This window comes from Symsagittifera roscoffensis, chromosome 5 (genome assembly GCF_963678635.1).
Source record: "Symsagittifera roscoffensis chromosome 5, txSymRosc1.1, whole genome shotgun sequence".
NCBI lineage: Eukaryota > Metazoa > Xenacoelomorpha > Acoela > Convolutidae > Symsagittifera > Symsagittifera roscoffensis.
The window spans coordinates 18,180,292-18,199,010 of NC_087066.1; the positions used below are offsets into that span (position 1 = coordinate 18,180,292).

General features: G+C 37.8%; 3 protein-coding genes across 3 annotated transcripts in view; all 3 read right to left on the reverse strand.

Moving 5' to 3' along the window:
- Nucleotides 1–18,719, reverse strand: part of LOC134845476 (protein unc-79 homolog) — a 117,003-nt gene that overhangs the window by 76,888 nt on the left and 21,396 nt on the right. The window lies entirely within an intron of this gene.
- On the reverse strand, nucleotides 331–4,847 carry LOC134845479 (isocitrate dehydrogenase [NADP], mitochondrial-like). The gene is made up of 3 exons (XM_063862374.1): nucleotides 4,738–4,847; nucleotides 4,036–4,535; nucleotides 331–601 (listed from the first exon to the last, which is right to left on the reverse strand). Exons 2-3 carry the CDS (start codon nucleotides 4,506–4,508, stop codon nucleotides 433–435), a joined length of 642 nt encoding a protein of 213 aa, XP_063718444.1. The 5' UTR covers nucleotides 4,509–4,535; nucleotides 4,738–4,847; the 3' UTR covers nucleotides 331–432.
- LOC134846629 (isocitrate dehydrogenase [NADP], mitochondrial-like) lies at nucleotides 4,745–16,364 on the reverse strand. Its single transcript, XM_063864014.1, has 4 exons — nucleotides 16,349–16,364; nucleotides 13,460–13,629; nucleotides 5,996–6,186; nucleotides 4,745–4,955 (listed from the first exon to the last, which is right to left on the reverse strand). The coding sequence occupies exons 1-4, from the start codon at nucleotides 16,362–16,364 to the stop codon at nucleotides 4,745–4,747; spliced, it is 588 nt and encodes a 195-aa protein (XP_063720084.1).

The window sequence follows — 18,719 nt, forward strand, 5'->3', positions numbered from 1 at the left end:
AATTTCAAAATATCAGGATAGCCATAGATCAAGGTCAGAACAATTTGTCACATATTACTGCGGGTTAAGATGATAACTTAGGCTCGTTTACTCATTTTTACTCAAATTTACTCATCGAGTTATCTAAGCCCTTTGTTCGTGAACCTCTTAATTTTTTCTTCAAAACAAGCTGTAAAGTGCTTCCGGACCTAAATCAGACAACGCGCTCATCATTCTACGCAAATAAAACACGTATAATTGGTAAACCATCGTTGTTTCCCATTCTTTTCGGTTGATAGTTGATTAATGGACCAACCAAATCAGATAAACCATCTTATCTTGAGTTCAAAATTTTCCCATATTATATAATTTATTCCGTTTTACTATAATGATTTCAGAAGAAGTATCCAGTAAATAAAGTAAAAGCATGGACAAAATATGTCAATCTATACTTCATTTTTTCCCACTCAAATTATCAGCTACGTCTTCAAGGAAATCCATCGTATTTCGGTAGTGTTCCGGCTTCACATTAGCCACGCCATGAATACAACCAGCTAAATCTTTAGTCATACTGCCCTGTTCGACTGTTTCAATGCATGAAGCTTCTAATGAGTCACAGAACCTATAAACAAAACGTAATTCTAAGCAAAAAAAATGGACTTCTGAGTTACTTTCTTTCCAATAAACAAAGCGGATATCAACGAAACTTCAACTCTAAGAGCCCTAATTTGTTATAAAAACTAAAAGAACCAAGTAGCGCACAAAGTTTCGACCCAGGTTTCTTAACACCGCTAAAAACCTGTTTCCCGAATTAGCGGCCGCAATACGTGGATTTAGCTATATATTTTGCGACAAGGATTATTGTTCCCAACATCGAAAAACTTCGGGTATATTTTCTCGCCAAATCAGGTACCACATCTAAGCATCAAAAAGTGTCACGTGCTAGCTCATATTAAACCCTTTCCGTCGTGATTTTAAAAATTTTCTTAAGGTCGAGAAAAAGCTGTTTTAAATTTTTGAGTTTTAGTCTAACTTCGAGGGAGTATGAGAAATAACGTCTTATAATAAGTGTAGTAGTCTAAATTTTATGATTCAAGTTAAACCTTGAACTTTTAAATTTGTTCTAGTAAAATTAGTAATGATAATTTTTTTTGCCACTTTCTTGAAAATGTTTTTTTTTTATTTTTTTTCAAATTTTCTTAAAAAAATCTCAATTTTCGAGAAAAACTGTCATCGAATACACCTGATTTACTGTTACTATCAAATCTATCTGGGCTTTCCGTCAGCAGAAGTTTAAAGCTTTCCTTCAAATAATTTCAGCATACCGCGAACAAAAAAAGACACAATTTGAAGACAAAGAAACTTTTATAAGACTTTTTATATTTGTGTTCGAAGCTTTCTGTGCTACCAGGAAATTTAAGTTTTCAACATCATTTTATGGAAAGCAGTATTAAAAAAAAGATACAAGGTATTGGAGAAAACTTTTTTTTTCATTGAGCGATTTAGCAGCATCCAAATAAGTAATTAATTAGAAACTAGCGTGTACCGCACCTCCGGTGCTTCGATTTTTTTTCGACAATTCATAAAAAAAGACCGCATATATTAGAAACAATGTCTGCAATCTTTTGTTGTACTCTGACTGCACCCAATTACAGGGTTGGTAATTTCAAATTTTATAAATTTTTCATTAATTCCAATTTTGGAAAACCATAAAAGCGTCATCTCGAAAACTTAATGGGCCTCTGGAGAAATTTTTAGGCCATATTTGCAACAACTGAGAGTCCCTGAGAGCACCCTACTAGAGGGTTGGGTATTTTAAATTTCTTGAGTTTTTTAAACCTAAGTTTCCCGAAAAAAATCATAAAAAACGTTATATCTCGGAAACTATAAGGATGTGAGCATTCCTTTTTAGAGACAAGATTCGCGATGCCCGGGTGTACGCTGGCAATAAGATTATCTCTTCATCAATTTAATAGTTTCAAACTTTGTGAATTTTTTTAGGTAAATTCATTAAATTTCGAAAAAATCAAAACGTCATATCTCTGAACTAAAAGCATTTGAGCAGTCGCATTTGGCAAGATTCGCAACTCCTGAGAGTACCCTGACAGCACTCAATCACAAAGTTAGGAATTTCAAACTTTGAAGAAAAAAATAATAATTTAGGTTATCAGAAAAATCACAAAAAAACGTCATATCTCGAAAACAACAAGGATTTGAACAATCGTATTTAGATGCAAGATTTGCAACCCCTTAGAGTACCCTGACAGCACCCAACTACAGTGTTGGGAATTTCGAATTTTGAAAAAAAAAGAATTAGTTTTTTACAATTTTTGAAAAAATCACAAAAAACATTTATCTCTAAAACTGCAATGATTCGAGCAGTCATATTTGGAGGCGAGGTTTGCAACCCTTGAGATTACTCTGCCAGTACCCAACTACAGGGTTTGGAACTTCAAGTTTTGTAAAATATTGTGTAATTTGAGTTTTCGAAAATGGATTGGAGGCGAAATTAGCAAGCTCCTGGGAAATCCGGATGGACAGCATCCCACTATTGGGCTGCTTATTCTAAACTCGTTGAAATAACCACTAAAATGAAACTCGAAATTCGAAAAAAACTTCATCATTCTTAACCATTGCATTATACGATATAGCTTAAACGTGAAAAAATTCTTTCGTTAAATATGCAAAAATAATACGTTGAAAAAGCTTAATCATAGCGAGATAGTGCAGCCCGCATTTAAATATACAATAGATTAATTAATTAATAATTGGCGTTTTTGCGATTCTCAGAGGATCTATTATGAAAGGCTTTGCAGCCTGTCTAAGCATAGTCAGCATCTCTTATTTCCCCATATTCAAGACAATTCATATGTTCACCGACGCCCTTTTTTAGCGACTCAAGATCGTTTTTGCGTCAAGAATTTGCACGTGGTACCACTAAATCGGTCAGGCTGTGTTACACCGGTAGCTGGAGGTCAAGTGAGAGTTCATCCTCACAAACTATCATTGCCATGGCAGGGGATCAGTTACATGATCTGACGATCACGAAGTGAACGCCTCACCACTATGCTAAATGCCTCTTAAGGCCTTTAAAACGTTTTAAAAAAAAATCGATAACGCAGATAACGTTACGAACAGAAAATTTTCGAAATTTTTCTTAGTGACGATTTAGTCCAACTTCGAGGGAGCATAGCAATAAATTACACCTGTTTATAAGCATGGTAGTTTAAGTTTTATAATTCGATTCAAGCCTTGCACGTTTAATTGTTCAAGTAAAATTAGTGGAAACTTCTTTTGCGGCCTTCTCCGGAACATTTTTTTGAATTTATTTTTTTTTTTAACTTTTCGCAAATTTTGAGAAAAAATGTCGAATATACCTGATTTACTGCTACTATCGAATCTATTTAAGTTTTCCTTCATAAAAAGTTCTAGGTTTTCCTTTCGATCTTTTCAGCATACCACGAACAAAAAGCGACACAATTTGAAGCAGTATTAAAAAATGGGACAAGGCCTCAAGATCTTGGAGAAAACCTTTAATTAAATTAGCGATGTCAAAAGTTTTTTCATACAACAATTTTTTTGTGACGCAAGTTGATAGTCATGCAAATGAAAGTTCTAACAAAAGTTTAAATTGGCGTCAATGAAATAGGATTCAAATAATCGTTTCATTAACTGCTCGTCTAATTCGATAAAAAGCTCATCGTCTTAAAAGCTCTTAAAAGCCAAAATACATTGCGTCTCGACACTATGGATTAACTTTTTTCGAAATATTATTCTGAAACCAAATTGAGACTGGAAGGGCTTTAACGACACACCTCTCAAGGTCTCTAGGAACTATTTCAGGGTGTCTGAAATCACTTGAAAAAATCCAAGTCATAGTTTCTTCCCATTCCTAGGGCGTGGAAGGAAAAAAATCTTTAAGACACTCTATTCCAATAAAATTTAATTTGGACCTACCTTCATCTGCAAAAATTAAATTGAAATTTTTTAAAACGTTATCCGCGTCATGGAAATTTTCAAATTAATGCTGATTTGTCATATAAAAAGAGTTCTTACTTGATCAGTTCTGGATTATCATCCAACCGGCCTCTATGCTGCAGCCCTCTAGTCCACGCAAATATAGACGCAATCGGATTCGTACTAGTTTCTTTACCCTGCTGATGCTGCCTATAGTGTCTAGTCACAGTTCCATGCGCAGCCTCTGTCTCTATAGTCTTGCCATCTGGACACATTAACACGCTAGTCATCAGACCCAAACTTCCGAAGCCTTGGGCTACAATATCACTTTGCACATCTCCGTCGTAATTCTTGCACGCCCATACAAACCCGCCTGAACTCTTAATGCACTGAGCGACCATGTCATCAATTAATCTATGCTCGTACCAAATGTTCTCCTTTTCAAAAGCAGATTTGTATTCTGAGTTGTATACTTCCTCGAATATGTCTTTAAAGAGGCCGTCGTATTTTTTCAGGATGGTGTTTTTGGTACTGAGATAGAGAGGGGATTTTCGCATCAAAGCATACTGCATTGAGCTGTGGGCAAATCCTCGTATCGACTAAACAATTAAATATGTTGTCATATAAAATTGTCGCAATATTATACGAAGTCTGCTTTTGGTTATCTTCAAATTGAACACACACCAGACGGGATTTCTCGAACTAAGACAGTTTCTCCCAAGCATGCATGAAAACTTTTCAATCGATATTTACAAAACAATTTTAAATCACGTATTTTTCACCTTCATCGAAATTATTTACATTCAAATCACAAAACCTCTTCTGTATTATACATTCCCATGAGACACCCCTTCCCTGTGAAGTTGAACACTTCAATTCGCTCCTCCCCTTTTCCCGATTTCGGCGTGAACACAAGTTCGAACTTTCCCGCCTCCTCCGGAATGAAATCTTTCGCTTTATACTGATCGCCATGTGCATGTCTGCCAATCACGATAGGCTGCGTCCATCCTGGAATTAATCTAAAGAAAGAAAGAGCTTATTTCTAGAATTATACAAAAGAAGACATTAATTTTGAAAAATAACAACCAAATTTTTCATGCACGTGCCTCAAACGAAACTCATTTTGATGAAAACTTGACACGAAACCCATTTGCCAGCTTTGAATTATCATTAACCAAAAAAATGTTGGGCGGCCTCCTTCACCTGATATTTGAGAAGTGATCTAATTCCTACCTTTTTTTTCTCCTCAACTTATTCTGTAAAAGTCTACCTTATTGGACGTCTCCTCGAGGGGCCTTAGGGCCCATGAGCTCGATCCTTGCGAGTATCTGTGCTTTTGATACTTTTCTTAAAGCATAAAAAAAATTTCTGACCTGAAAGCAACTTAGGCTTACTAAATTCGAGTCTATTGCTGAAACTGAGTCTCGTTCCAAAATTAAGGGTTAGAAAGACTTGGACCAATCAGAAAAATCAGTTTAAAAAAATGGGTTGAAAATTATACTATAAAATTGCGTTTAAATTACCTTCAAAGAAGAATATATTAAAACCAGCAGGCTGCTCAAAAGATATCGAGTGAAGTTTCGAAAAAAAACTTGGTAGAAAAGGGATAAAATAGACCAAAATTTGAAAAACAACTTTTTTCCATGTTTTTGTTACTTAGTTAAAAGAGGGTCGGTGCTTTTCATTTTAAGTTCTTAGAATTACATATAAATGTTGAATCCATATAAAAAACTATCGGAATTGAATAGAAAAAAAAACTAAACAAGCCAACAAAGTTATAGCCGACGCCTAATAAGGTGAAAATCATTCGAAGTTTTTCAGTAAAAAAAGCATACATCAAGATCTTGCAAACTTGCATACAACATTAGCCCTATAAAGGCAGATCTTGTAAGATTCATGGAAGAACATAAGTTTCAAAAAATTTACCATATCAAACTTCCTTCTAAATGTATTTTTTAAGAGCAAAGTACTTTACGGGAAAAATTCCGGGAAAAAAGTGCGGGAATAGAAAAATATCAAAGACATCTATCATAAGACAATTGAGACATCTGGAACTAGCCTTGGAATGTTTTTGATAAGAATCGGCTCTCTAAAAACAGTTCCTCCAAGAATGTTCCGAATGCTCCCGTTTGGAGACAGCCACATTTTCTTGAGATTGAACTCTTTAACTCGTTCTTCGTCAGGCGTTATTGTTGCACATTTAATTCCCACATTGTGCTTTTTAATAGTATTTGCAGCGTCTACTGTCACCTAAACAAGAATCTCATCAATATTTAACCCCATATACGTTCAAAAAATTTTCTGCATTAGTTTTTTTCGATAGATTGTGAAATTATAGAGAGCATTTTTGGCAGGTATTAAATTATAGTGATCACGGTCAAAAACATTGAAACAAAGTTTTGAAATTGAGCTAAGTTTTGAATGAGAAAAAAGCTATAACATAGAACTTACATCAAAACAAGTAAGAAAACATCAGCCGCGTTTGAGGTCAAATTAAAACAAGTGTTACTTTTACAGCTGTTTTGTTTTTTAAAGTTAACGACGAAATACCTCATTGCTACCCTGATTTTCGATTTCTATTAACTTGCGTTATTATCTTCGTAAAACTTCGACAAAAAAAAATGAAATTTATCACAAATGAAAAACCAAAACGCCGCTTGTTCACCAAAGTTGGAAATACCACCAGATCATGGCGGGATTGCATAATAGATTCCGCGCTGGTTTTTGTCGTCTTCTTGAAAGACGTCATTATGGTTTCATTTCCCGTGGCCAGATTTCAACTCTCTGCTCAGATCCAGTGGTCAATAAAACTGAGTCTTGGTGTACGGAGACTGCTCACAATGACCGGGACAAACATGTTCAATGAACAACAACAAACCATTATGTCGTCCCTTGAAACGGTCGAGTAAATGGAGTTCTTTATCAACAGATTTCTAGACGTTGGTGTGATGTTGCGATTATGGGCCTGATCAGTCGCGAAGGAAAATAAGACTGTATTCGCCGATTAAACAAAGCATATAGAAGACTTTCGCAGCGTTTTAGACTGCAATTTTCTTAAGCCAAAAAATTATACTTCCGAAAACACCAGAGGGACTACCAAAGCTCTAAAAAGATTTCTGGAACCGTTATTTGGATTCTTTTTAATTATTTTAAAATCTGATTTCACCTTAAGAGTCGAGAGTGCTTTCTTTCGATTGGAGAACCTGAACTCAACTTTAGTCAGGAAAAGTTTGCCTCGATTTAATTTACCAGAAAAAATCTAAGCTCGCTTTGAGAGCTAGTTCTGGCATTCACTCTTCAGTACTTGGACATAACAATTCATGTCCACTGTGAGGACTGAGTATGGTTATATAATACGCGGTGTTCGATGAGAATAATTTTCAAAATAATCTAAGCTCACTATAAGAGCTAGGGAGCATGATCCAATGATGTTTCTACTAAAGGAGGCGATGGAACTTTTCAGTTCTAGAGAGTGCACTTAAGAACATAGTGTTGATGATTATGAGTTTACAAACCATTATTGTGAACGTACTGTAAAGAAAAAAGAAAAATTATTTCGCCAAAACCAAATCAAATCTTACACAATTAGTATCAATAATTATTTTATTTGACAGTAAAAAGGATAAACGAAGGAATATTTTATGCCTTTGATTGTCTACCCTGGATAGTTTAAATGAAGATTGACAGTGAATATCATTCTAATTGCAGAAAAAATGCACAAAAACAATTCAGAATGCATTGTTTTGCCCTTTTTTCTTCAACCAACGTACAAGAAAAAGAAAACTGAAAAAATATGAGTTGATAGTACATATCATTTTCGGAAAACGAGAAATACAAAAATTTGAATGATCTGAAACACAAAAAAAATTAGTGTGTATGACAGCACTTCTATATGTTAGAGCATTTAAAAAGCGTTTATTAAGATCACTAGGTAGCACAGAAAATCTAACCATACTGAATCGATCAAACAAATCGAAAACACTTTCATTTCTAGTTAATTTTTTAGCAAGGGCGACAGAAAAGGAATGGGCAAAAATCGCTTAAAACCTTAGTTTGAAAAAACGTTCAAATCGTAGCGAGAAGGACAGCGTTTTAAGTTTTGTCAAACTTAATCTGAGCATCAAAAACATTCAGACTAAAATTTCTCAAAATTAGGACAATTTTTCATGCTTTTTGTAATCGAATCATGATTAATAAGGTTTTAAAGTACCATAGTTGACCGTTTTAATCAGCTGCCGGTCCATATCACAGCGGGGCTACCCGGGAGAATGGGATTGTCAAATGTTCTAATGTTACTTATGTTGTAGTAGCCCTCGCCAACTCTAGACACTGTGTTAATTTACTTCAGTATCGTTTGGTGACTTCGTCTCGTCCCCAGTCCAAATTTATTGGCCCCCTACGGGATAGGTAGGGCATGCCACATAAGTAGTTTATTTGACCGTCGTTTTAACAATGAACACGTCCGAATGGTTCTCGCTTTTTTTGTGTGCAGTTCTCGCGTTTTTTTCCAACATCCTCCGTCAGCTAATTAAATAATGAAGGGAGGTTAGCTCTCCCGCTCCTACGTGCTATGTGACCTGAAGGAATTCAGCTACACCAAGGGGTCAATCCACAAACTGAGTATGTTCAGATCTGTCGGTATGCCAGGACAGTTGAATAAAAGGTGTACATCATGGGCTTCAAGAATACACACGATCCATATATATATATATATGCGACTTGTGGGGTCACTCTGTTTAAGTAGCTTTTCAGTATAAGTGAATAGCCAGAACGGAGCTGGGCAAGCGTGCACCTAGCCTCAGGTGTGAGTTTCTTTTCTTCTTCGAAGTTTACTCCGGTACTAGTCATATGCAGACTTTACTGTGGTGGCTTTCAGTATTAACTCTCACAATTGTGGTATGCAGTTGTTTTAAACCCTTTTGGTATTGATTGACTAAGATTTTAGTCAGTTGTTAGGAGGCCGTCATCTTCTGTTTCATATTTAAATTTCAATCATGCTTTCAGGAAGCGTCTACTTTCTGCTTCTTAAGTTCAGTGGTCTACACGTTCCGTAAGATGGCTTCCGAGGTAGAACTGTTTGGCTAGCAGTTGATTGTAATCTCGAACGGGGAGAATTTCGGTATTTTCGTTAAACTGATCAATATTTCTCATTTTAAAAGAACCTGTTATGATTCTAAATGCATTGTTCTGTTTAACTTGGAGTTTCGACCAGTTGGTGTTGCTTAACTTGGGGACCAGATAGGTGCAGCGTGCTCTTCACGCTACGGCTGATTGCTTTGTAACTGATGGCTAATGTTTCCTTCTGACAACCCCATTTGAAACTAGCAATTTTTTTTTCAAGATGTTATTTCTGGCTTGAACTCGTGTGCAAATATTACTTGTGTTTGTTCCGAACATGAACATGTTGTCATTGGTAACGCCCAGGATTGTTGGATTATTTCATGTTTTGAGTCGATATCTTCGAAGATCATGTTTGGTTTCATAGTTTACTCCAGCCGACCAAGAAGTTAAAAAAAAAGTTGCCATTGATTTGTCATCAAGGGACAACTTTAGATGCATTTTTGAGCCATTGACTCAGTTGATTGAGGTAAAAGTTCAAAGATGTGAGAAGCGCAATCGGGTGTGGACCGGACGTTAAGATGGTTATATCATCAGCATAAGTGACTAGCTCAACATTCTCAAGTGGCTTTGGCAGAGCTCATATTTAAGTTGAAGAGAGTGGGGTGGGCTCGATTTTGCGCCTCAAAGTTCAACGTATGTGAAGCGGCCTTGTAGGAAGGATAAAAGCATTCGTTGTTAAGTTTCAATAAAATATGTCACCAAGGAGAACACAATGGTTCAGTGAAAAATGCCGCAGTGAGGTCCAGAGCTGCCATAAGGGTTCGTTGAAAGTTTTCTACGTTTTAATCATTCAGTTATCGTGATGATTTTAAAGATTTAAAGCAGTAACGGTAGAACTGGCGGCCCTGAAACCGTGTTCATGGTCTGATAACAGTATGCTGTAAATCAGGTAAAATATTCCTTTACACTAGTTTCGCAATTGGCAAAATAACGCGATAGGGCGGATGCTTTTCGATTGCTCTAGATAATTGCCTGGTTTGGGGAGTGGGATAATTCGTGCTATTTTCCACATATGTGGTATTACTGTTGTAATGATTGAGATGGTGATAATCTGTGAGAAAATTTATACCGTTTTGACCGAGATTATGTATATAGATTAGCCCAATTTGATCTGGGCCTAAGGCTTTGCTCTTTTTGGAAATTTTAATGGCTTCTTGTACCATCAGTGGTGAGATGGTGATTTGGCTAAAACCTAGTTTACTTAGATGGCGCATAGTTTTCCTTTTTTGTCAAGCTTTTCAGGGTGGGTGTGAACTGACCATTGAAACGATTTGCACATAGTTTAGCGTCACAAGTGGTGTTTCGATGAATATAATGGGACTGTTGGGTCTTTTGGGAGGGGTCTGTCTAGATGGAGATTTAATGGTGAACCAAAGTTCACCTTAGCTTGGGTGACCACGGTGTTCCTTCTTGAGATTGTCTGGTTCTTTCATTGTTTTTATAGCCTCAGCGAGCACGTTTGGTATAATTTTCGAAATGAGTGCTTGAGGAATATTATAAGAGGCAGCTCTGATTATGATGATTCTGTAAACTCTTTCATCCCTCAAAGCAAAGCTGGGTTCTTCAGTTTTTGAGAACAATTCCTCCGTTTCTTTTGAGTTTTGCCCAATCTGCTTGACGGAAGTTAATTGATTTCCTTTTGTGCTATTCTACTATATCTATATCGCAAGTTAAGGTAATTGGGATTGGAATGTGATCGAAGCCTACACAAGGCTCTGTGCTCCAGTTTGAGCTCATTGCTAGGTTTGGTGAAATGAGACTGATATCGGGCGAGCTACTGCATGAATCTGTAAAGCGAGTTGATTCATGCTCATTCAAAACAATTAAATTATACTAGCGTTTAACGCACCTTCGGTGCTTCGAAATTTTTCGACAACTCATGAAAAACCGCATATATTGGAAACAACATCTGTTAACTTTTAGTGTACTCTGACTGCACCCAATTACAAACTTTTAATTTTTTTTAATTCCCATTTTAAAAGTGTCATCTCGAAAACTTAATGGGCCTCTGGAGAAATTAAGACGCGAGATTTGCAACCACTGAGAGTCCCTGAGAGCACCCTACTATAGGGTTAGGAAACCAAAACCTAAGTTTCCCGAAAAAAAAAGTTTCGGAGACTAAAAGGATTTGAGCATTCATCTTAAGAGGCAAGAATTGAGACGCCTGGGCGTACGCTGACAATAAGGTTGTATCTTCATCAAGCTAGTAGTTTCAAATTTTTTGAATTTCTTTGTAGATAAGTTCTTTGAGAAATTTTGAAAAAATCAAAAAACGTCACATCTCGGAAACTAAAAGCATTTGAGCAGTCGCATTTAGCAGTCGCATGTGGCAAGATTTGCAACTCTTTTTAGTACCCTGATAACACCGAACTATAACGTTGGGAATTTCAAATTTTGAAAAACAATTAATTTTAACTTTCTGAAAATTTTGAAAAAATCACAAAAAACGTCACATCTCGAAAACTACAAAGAATTGAGCGGTCATATTTGGAGGCAAGATTTGCAATCCTTGAGATTACTCTGATAGGACCTAAATACAGGGTTGGCAATTTCAGATTTTGCAAAAAAAAGAAACATCAATCTCGAAAAATGCAAGGATTTGAACAGTCATATTTGGAGGCAAGATTTGTTACTCCTTAGAGTACTCCAGCAGCACCCAACTACAAGGTTGGGAATTTCAGATTTTGAGAAATAATTAAAATTTTCTGAAAATTTTTGAAAAAATCACAAAAAACATCACATCTCGAAAACTACAAGGATTTGAGCAGTCATATTTGGAGGCAAGATTCGCGATCCTTAATAGTACTCTGACAGTACCTAACTTCAGGGCTCGGAATTGCAGATTTTTAAAAAATAATTTTCATTTAAGTTTTCTGAAAATTTTTGAAAAGAATCACAAAAAACGTCATATCTCGAAAACTACAAAGAATTGAGCAGTCATATTTTTATGAGGCAAGATTCGCAATCTTTGAGATTACTCTGACAAGACCCAACAACAGGGTTGGGAATTCCAGATTTTGCGAAAAAAAAATAATATATGTTTTCTGAAAAAATCACAAAAAACGTCATATCTCGAAAACTACAAGGATTTGAACAGTCATATTTGGAGGCAAGATTTGTAAGTCCTTAGAGTACTCTGACAGCACCCATCTACAGGGTTGGGAACTTCAAGTTTTTTAAATTTTTTTGTTATTTGAAATTTCAGAAAATTTTTGAAAAAATCTCAAAAATCGTCTTATCTCGTTAACTAAAATGATTCGGGCATTCAAAATTGGAGGCCAAATTCGCAACCCCTAAATCGATATTGGGCTGCTTAATTTAAACTTGGTAAAATAACCACTAAAATCATACTCGAAAATTGAAACAAAATTCTTAACCATTGTAATTTACGATATAGCTTAAACATGAAAAAATAATACGTTGAAAAAGCTTTAAAATGGCGAGATAATGAAGCCCGCATTTAAATATATAATAAAAGATTCATCGATTTCATTAGCTAACTTTTCACAGCTAATGTCGTTAGTTAGCTTTGAATACCATAAAATGCTGTGTTGTTTACATCTCCCACTATTATGGAATCCTCTATTTCATCAAGACTCGGGTTCTGAAGGATGGGCGCCTTTCGGTGGCAGAATCATTTCCGATCTATTTGGGTCGGAAGCAAGATCCATCCAACAATTCCTTCAAGACTCAAACATTTACCAATCAGATAGTTCCCTCCTATTTCTTGAAAGGGTCGAAACAGAAAGAAAAAAAACAGCAAGCGGTAATCCAGAAGCCAGACACTTCAAACTAAATGATATTAACAATTATGTCAATTTCCAAATTCATCGAAAAATGTTTTAATCTCTAAGATAAAACTATATAAATACAGCACTTTTGAAGAAAAATTATATCAGGTTAATAAGGCTCTTGATTTTAAGAACTGTTTTTGGTGGTAATTTTTTACTAAAACTTACCCACGATAAGACAACTGGGTCGATACTTTCGAAACTAGAAATCGATAACACATTTTCGCGCCATTTTCTTTTTCGCAATTTGAGTGCGCAATTTGCCTGTCTTTTAGCAAATAAAATTGAAATGATATCAAAAATAGCATTCATAAATGCATTAACATGAACTACTGCACTTCTGTAATTATACGAGCATTTTCAGAATTTTTCTGAAAAAAAAACAACAAGACTTTTATAAGTGATAATCCAACGTTCTTTTATACTCTGATTCTACGATATTGGACCTCTATATACAGCGTACTTTACCGTAATTTTTCAACTATGACCACTCCATCTGTTATACTTTAAACCTTCTCTCTTCTAAAAAGTTAGGCTGCAAAAAGCGAATAGAGCTAGAACATGCAATTGCACGGTGACAAAAACAACAAAAACTAGAATATAAAACTAGCCTGATCATCAGTGTGATCTCTATGAGGCAGCCCCAGATCGTAGTATTTGATGTCCAATTTTAGGTAGGGAAATATTAATTTCACTTTGATCTTTTCCCAAATTATACGGGTCATCTCGTCTCCATCCAGCTCTACTACGGGATTGGCTACCTGAATTCTGCTAGATGAAGCTAAACCAACAACAATGAATTTCAAAACAAGAAAAGGCAGGTTCATATTTTGAAATATCTCATTTGATTCGAACCCAATTCTAGAAACTTTTAAGCGCCATATTGAACTGAGTGAATGAGTTGAAACATGTGTTATAAAAGAACAATGTTTCTTACCAAGAGATCTCTGGTAGCACCATTGGCATGATTGCCTCAAGTTATTCCAAGTTTTGAACATTTCTCCTAAAACTAACATAGATTCAAGTGAAAAATAGGAAAAACACCCATTGTCCATTAGTTGAGTCTACTCAAATAAAAAAAACAGGACAAACTTATCTTCGAAGTAGTTTCTTCTGCATATCAACTCATCGAAACATTTATCAAACTTTGAATTCGAAAAAAGAGAGCAATAGCAAATGTAACATTCGCCCGGAAGATACATATCGACGGAAAACAAAACTAAGTCTTAAGACGACTGGCTAACGTCTAAACAGAGCTTTGCATGCTTTTCACCGTCTCTACCAAGCCAGTACTTTTCGGTGGTCTTTTCCAACATCGGGTCGACAAAAACGTTACTGCTTTCGGCTTCGGTCAAAACACTCAAATTAACTAGATTACATGCAGAAATAGTGAGCTCATGGCTGGGTCTCAGTATCCCCAGACCACGAGGTCACTCCTAAAAACAGGGCTACTACTTATTATATTACTATTGTTTTTGTTCAGTAGACAAAAATCATCATCTCCATCGAAGATGGATCAACCCTTTCCCCCAACTCCTAGCTTCTCATCCCTATCAAAATGAATCCAGATATTAATTAAATTCAAGTCAGGACATGACAGGAAGCTAAAAGTTTATGCAACAGGATAAAAGTTTCAGTTCCTTTACCCTTCCGGATTGATGAATCCGCTGGATCAAGCTCGCTTATCCTGATTTTCTCTTAATCCGGAAGGCCGTCTCTCACCCTTCACCGTTGTTCGCAACGGCCTTGCAACTATTGTAGCAGCACAATAGTTGCAACTCGGAGTGTTCTTCTGTTACTCTGTAACTCGTTGTTGTTTTCCGATCTCAATTTCGTTGTTGTTGCTAGCGCAGCTAATGTTGTTCTCTTTTCCTTTCTCTTTTTTAGTCAAAATGGCCGTTTCTGACGTTTCTCAGAAATATGACGTCATAATTCGAATTTTTAAAATGTTAAAATACCAGAATATTCCAGCCCTCAACGTTTGGCCAATCGTTCCAATAACGTTCTTAGTTCTTAATAATCACCAATCCGGAACGCTCGCTGCTAAAAATTCGAATTCTGCAGAGATTGCATTTTTCACACTCTGGTCGAATGTCACATACTCCCTGGACAGTCCATTCAATGTCCTCATTGAATCGCACAATGTTCGTAAAATGGTTACAGTGTCATCGAACAGAATTTATAAAATGCACGAAATTACTCTTATCCACATCACATCGACTCACTGCAGAATATACATGGCATCATACTACATCACTATAGCCTTTAAATTCTTTCATTAATCTGCACATTGAGGATATGACCTAAGATAAAAATTATTTTCTGACTCCCAGTGTCAATGTCCCGATTAAAACTCATTCTCTCTGATTTAAAAAGTTGTTGGCTCGCAGGACAGTCCTGCCAACCAACAAGCTAAAATTATCCTACCACGCTTTTCCCTTCGGAAATCTTGCTTGTTATTGTCCTGAATATTAAAACTAAGAAACTTTGTGGTTAGAAAGAACAATGTAACAACCTCTCTCTTCAAGAGATTACTCAAGTCTTTCATGTCACCACAAAGTGATCAGTCTTCCTAAGTGATTAAAAACAATCATGCAGGCTGGAATATTTAAATATACTCTTCTCTTAAGCCTTTCTAAATAAATAATAAGTGTCTCTAAAGCCACTTCTGCTAATATCAAAATGCAAATTTATAAATGCATTAATTTCAAAACTCAACTAAATGTTTCAGTTTTCAATTACAACTTGGTTGCTTGGTTTCTCACTTGAGTTTTTCACACACATAAAACAATTCTGAGTTTTAACTCTTCTTCATCACTCCTTTGTTTTCTTCTTTTTTCGTCGTTTAGAAGTTCTAAAACTTCTAAATTCTTCTAATTTTCTTTCTTGTTGCCTCTTGTTTTCTCGACCATTCATCAATGTTCCATTTCTTCCTCCTGTGATACTGACTCCGCACTTTCGGTTTCCGTGTCTTGTAGCACATCGTTGGCTATCCTGACGCTGTTGGAAGCCGTCCTCCAACACTTCTGCTCTTCTACCCTCTGTTTACAGCAAGGTAGGGGATCCACGTTGGATTCTCTGTTTCTGCAGAAGCTGTTGTGGAGACACAACGTCACGTTTCTCTCCAAATCTTCTTTCAGCATCTCTGCCTTCTCATTTCCACTACGCTCACTCGTCCTGGAAATTCTTTTCACAGCGGTGGTCACTGCATTCCGATGAGTCACGAGAGATCGCTTGAAAGCTCCTGCTCCAATGTCCAGCTGATATTCACTGTACACCCTGCCGTGCTTCGACATATGCTTTTTCGCATACTCGTACAACCATGCAGTCATGTTAGCTCTGAACCATGGCATCAATCGTTTTCTCGCCCATATCTTCTTCACTTCCATCGGAATGTTTAGAACTTTGCACATTGTCTCAAAAAGATCTAAATCTTTTAGACAATCTAATTTCCGCAATTGTTCTCTCGTTGGTGCCTCCTGTCTATTATTTTCTCTCACATGAGCTTCCAGCCATCGTATCGCTATCATAACTCCAGTCAGAGTGCGGTCACTCCTTTTGGATTTATAACCGGTTGACTTTATCCCCGCCATGAGAATGGGTGGCACCATCGCTATATCAGTTAATATTCTATCTGTGCCAGACAATTGATAATCACCTTGCCCCAAATCCATGACCTCCTCGACTCGTTTTCTTTTCGCTGAGTTACCAGCTTTCATCGATATTTCTGAATCCACTTTCGTCTTCCCAATTCTCCTCGGCATCACTCTGCTGCCTAACTTCATTTTCATCGCATTGATTTTATCAATCACCATTTTCGATCGCATCGTCCCTCTCCTGGTTCTTGACAGGTACACCACCTCTCCTTCATCGTCCTGCGGTGTCATCTTGATGGGAGAATTCGCTTCACTCCCATCAGTGGCTGAGTCGATCAATAACTCACTCAGTCTCCCTTCACACTCATCAAGCTTGTCAAGTACTTCGCTCATCAAGGGTTGATTGAGACCTGTTTTGAGGATGGACTGGGTCCCATAGCTCTCAATCACGGTCCAGACTTCTTCCATAAACGCCACTCTGTCCAGCTTACATCCCGTCCTACTCTCGTGGTCTCGGTGATGTACTTCCCATTCCCCTTTGGGCAGCGTTCCCAAGAAAGGTACTCTGGCTGAGGCCTCTATTCTTCTCCTCCGAGATGATTCCATGAGGATTCTCTGGTCGTTATTTCTTGAATTGCCAGGAGAGCTGCTCTCCGGCAAATTCCGTTTCATTTCCTCAAAGGCTGACGGAGGCTCCAGTGTCGAGATGCCTTCATCCGCTGGCTCAGTCGTTTCCAACGTGTCTGCATTATTCTCAAGATCACTGAAGATATTGAAATCCAGGCTGGATGTTCCTCCTGTCGATGCCCTGTCGTCTTCCCCACCAGCTTGATCTTGTTGCATGGGTTCTTCAGTCTGACGGCTTCCACCCTGTCCGTCATCTCCTTCTGACTTATCCTTGTTCGAGCTCGATGGTCCTTGTTCGTCATTGTCGGCTTCTTCCTGGAATCTCGGTATGAGCAATGTACCGGCCGATTTATCTTCCTCTTCTCCATGGACCACTTTGATTTCTTCGCAGCCGAAGGGTGCTAGGAAGGTTCTCGTCTGCAATATTCCTCCAACTTTCATCTCCTTTTTCACACTGGTCAGGATTAATGAGGCTTCAGGCAATTCGGTCCTGCCTCTCATTCTCATCGGAGCTAAGCCTTATTCCTTCCATTCCTCATCAAATCTTCCAGGCTTGGGAGTCGCGGCGTTGCTTATTCGCCTTCTCGTCGCTTGATCCGTGTATGCAAATCGTGTGTACTGTAACACGGCGGCATTTCTCCCTACGAAGTATGGATCCATCGTTCCCACGAAATTCCCTACTCTCCTTTCATTGGTTTCGAATGCTCTCAACCTAGGAGTTTGTACCACGGAGACTGCTCCGAGCAACATCCTTCTTATTAGAGGGAATTCAGGAATTGCCTCCGGTAGCTTCTTGTAATCGCCCCAGTCCTTCGTCTCTTCTCTCACCTTGTGATATGCTGCAGTGAGACGAGGCACTCTGGTTATTTCACCATTCGTTTTGTCATAGGGTCTCAGATTCCAAAGCTTTAGAAACACCTCGATGTGTCCTCTTTCTACTTCTCCCATGCGGTCACGGAAGTGATCGTCAAAATTGATGACTGTCATCTCTGGCTCCGATATTTTCGCAAACAACAGATCTTCACTCATGAGCTGCCGCAATGTGTGCTGCTCACACCAGTTCAGAGTACTACCGTCCACTGCCGATATGAGGTTCAGGTGCAGCACCGACCTCCTATATGCTTCCACTTTAACGTCAGGGAACGCAAACGTGACTGCTGATCCATAGATCACTGTCACGAACTCCGTGACTCCTCTGATCAGCGCCAAGGGATCGGTCCTCATAGCCAAGCTCAGATCTGTTAATAGCGGCATGCCTCCAACATGTCGTCTAACATCTTCCTCTCTTTCAATTGTCTCGTCTTCTCCGGTTCCAAAGCGATTTTGCTGCAAGAGATATTGGATAAGAGTGTGTCTCAGGTCTCTTATTTTGTTCCACGAGTCCGTGGATTTCTTCATATCCAGGTTCCTCACTCTCTCTTTCATCTGCTCTGGACAACGTGCCAGTTTCATTAGTCCTCCCAAGTTTCCGTGGGTTATTGCGATCAATGTCAGAAGTCCATCTAGTCGCAGGTTCTGTATTCCATCCGTGAGCAGTATCGCCGGTCCTTTCACGAAACTCTCCGCTCCGAATGTCACGAACAAGGCTATTAACTCCACTATCGATACTCTCACTACTGCTTGGAGGAATTCCTTTATCAAATAGTGC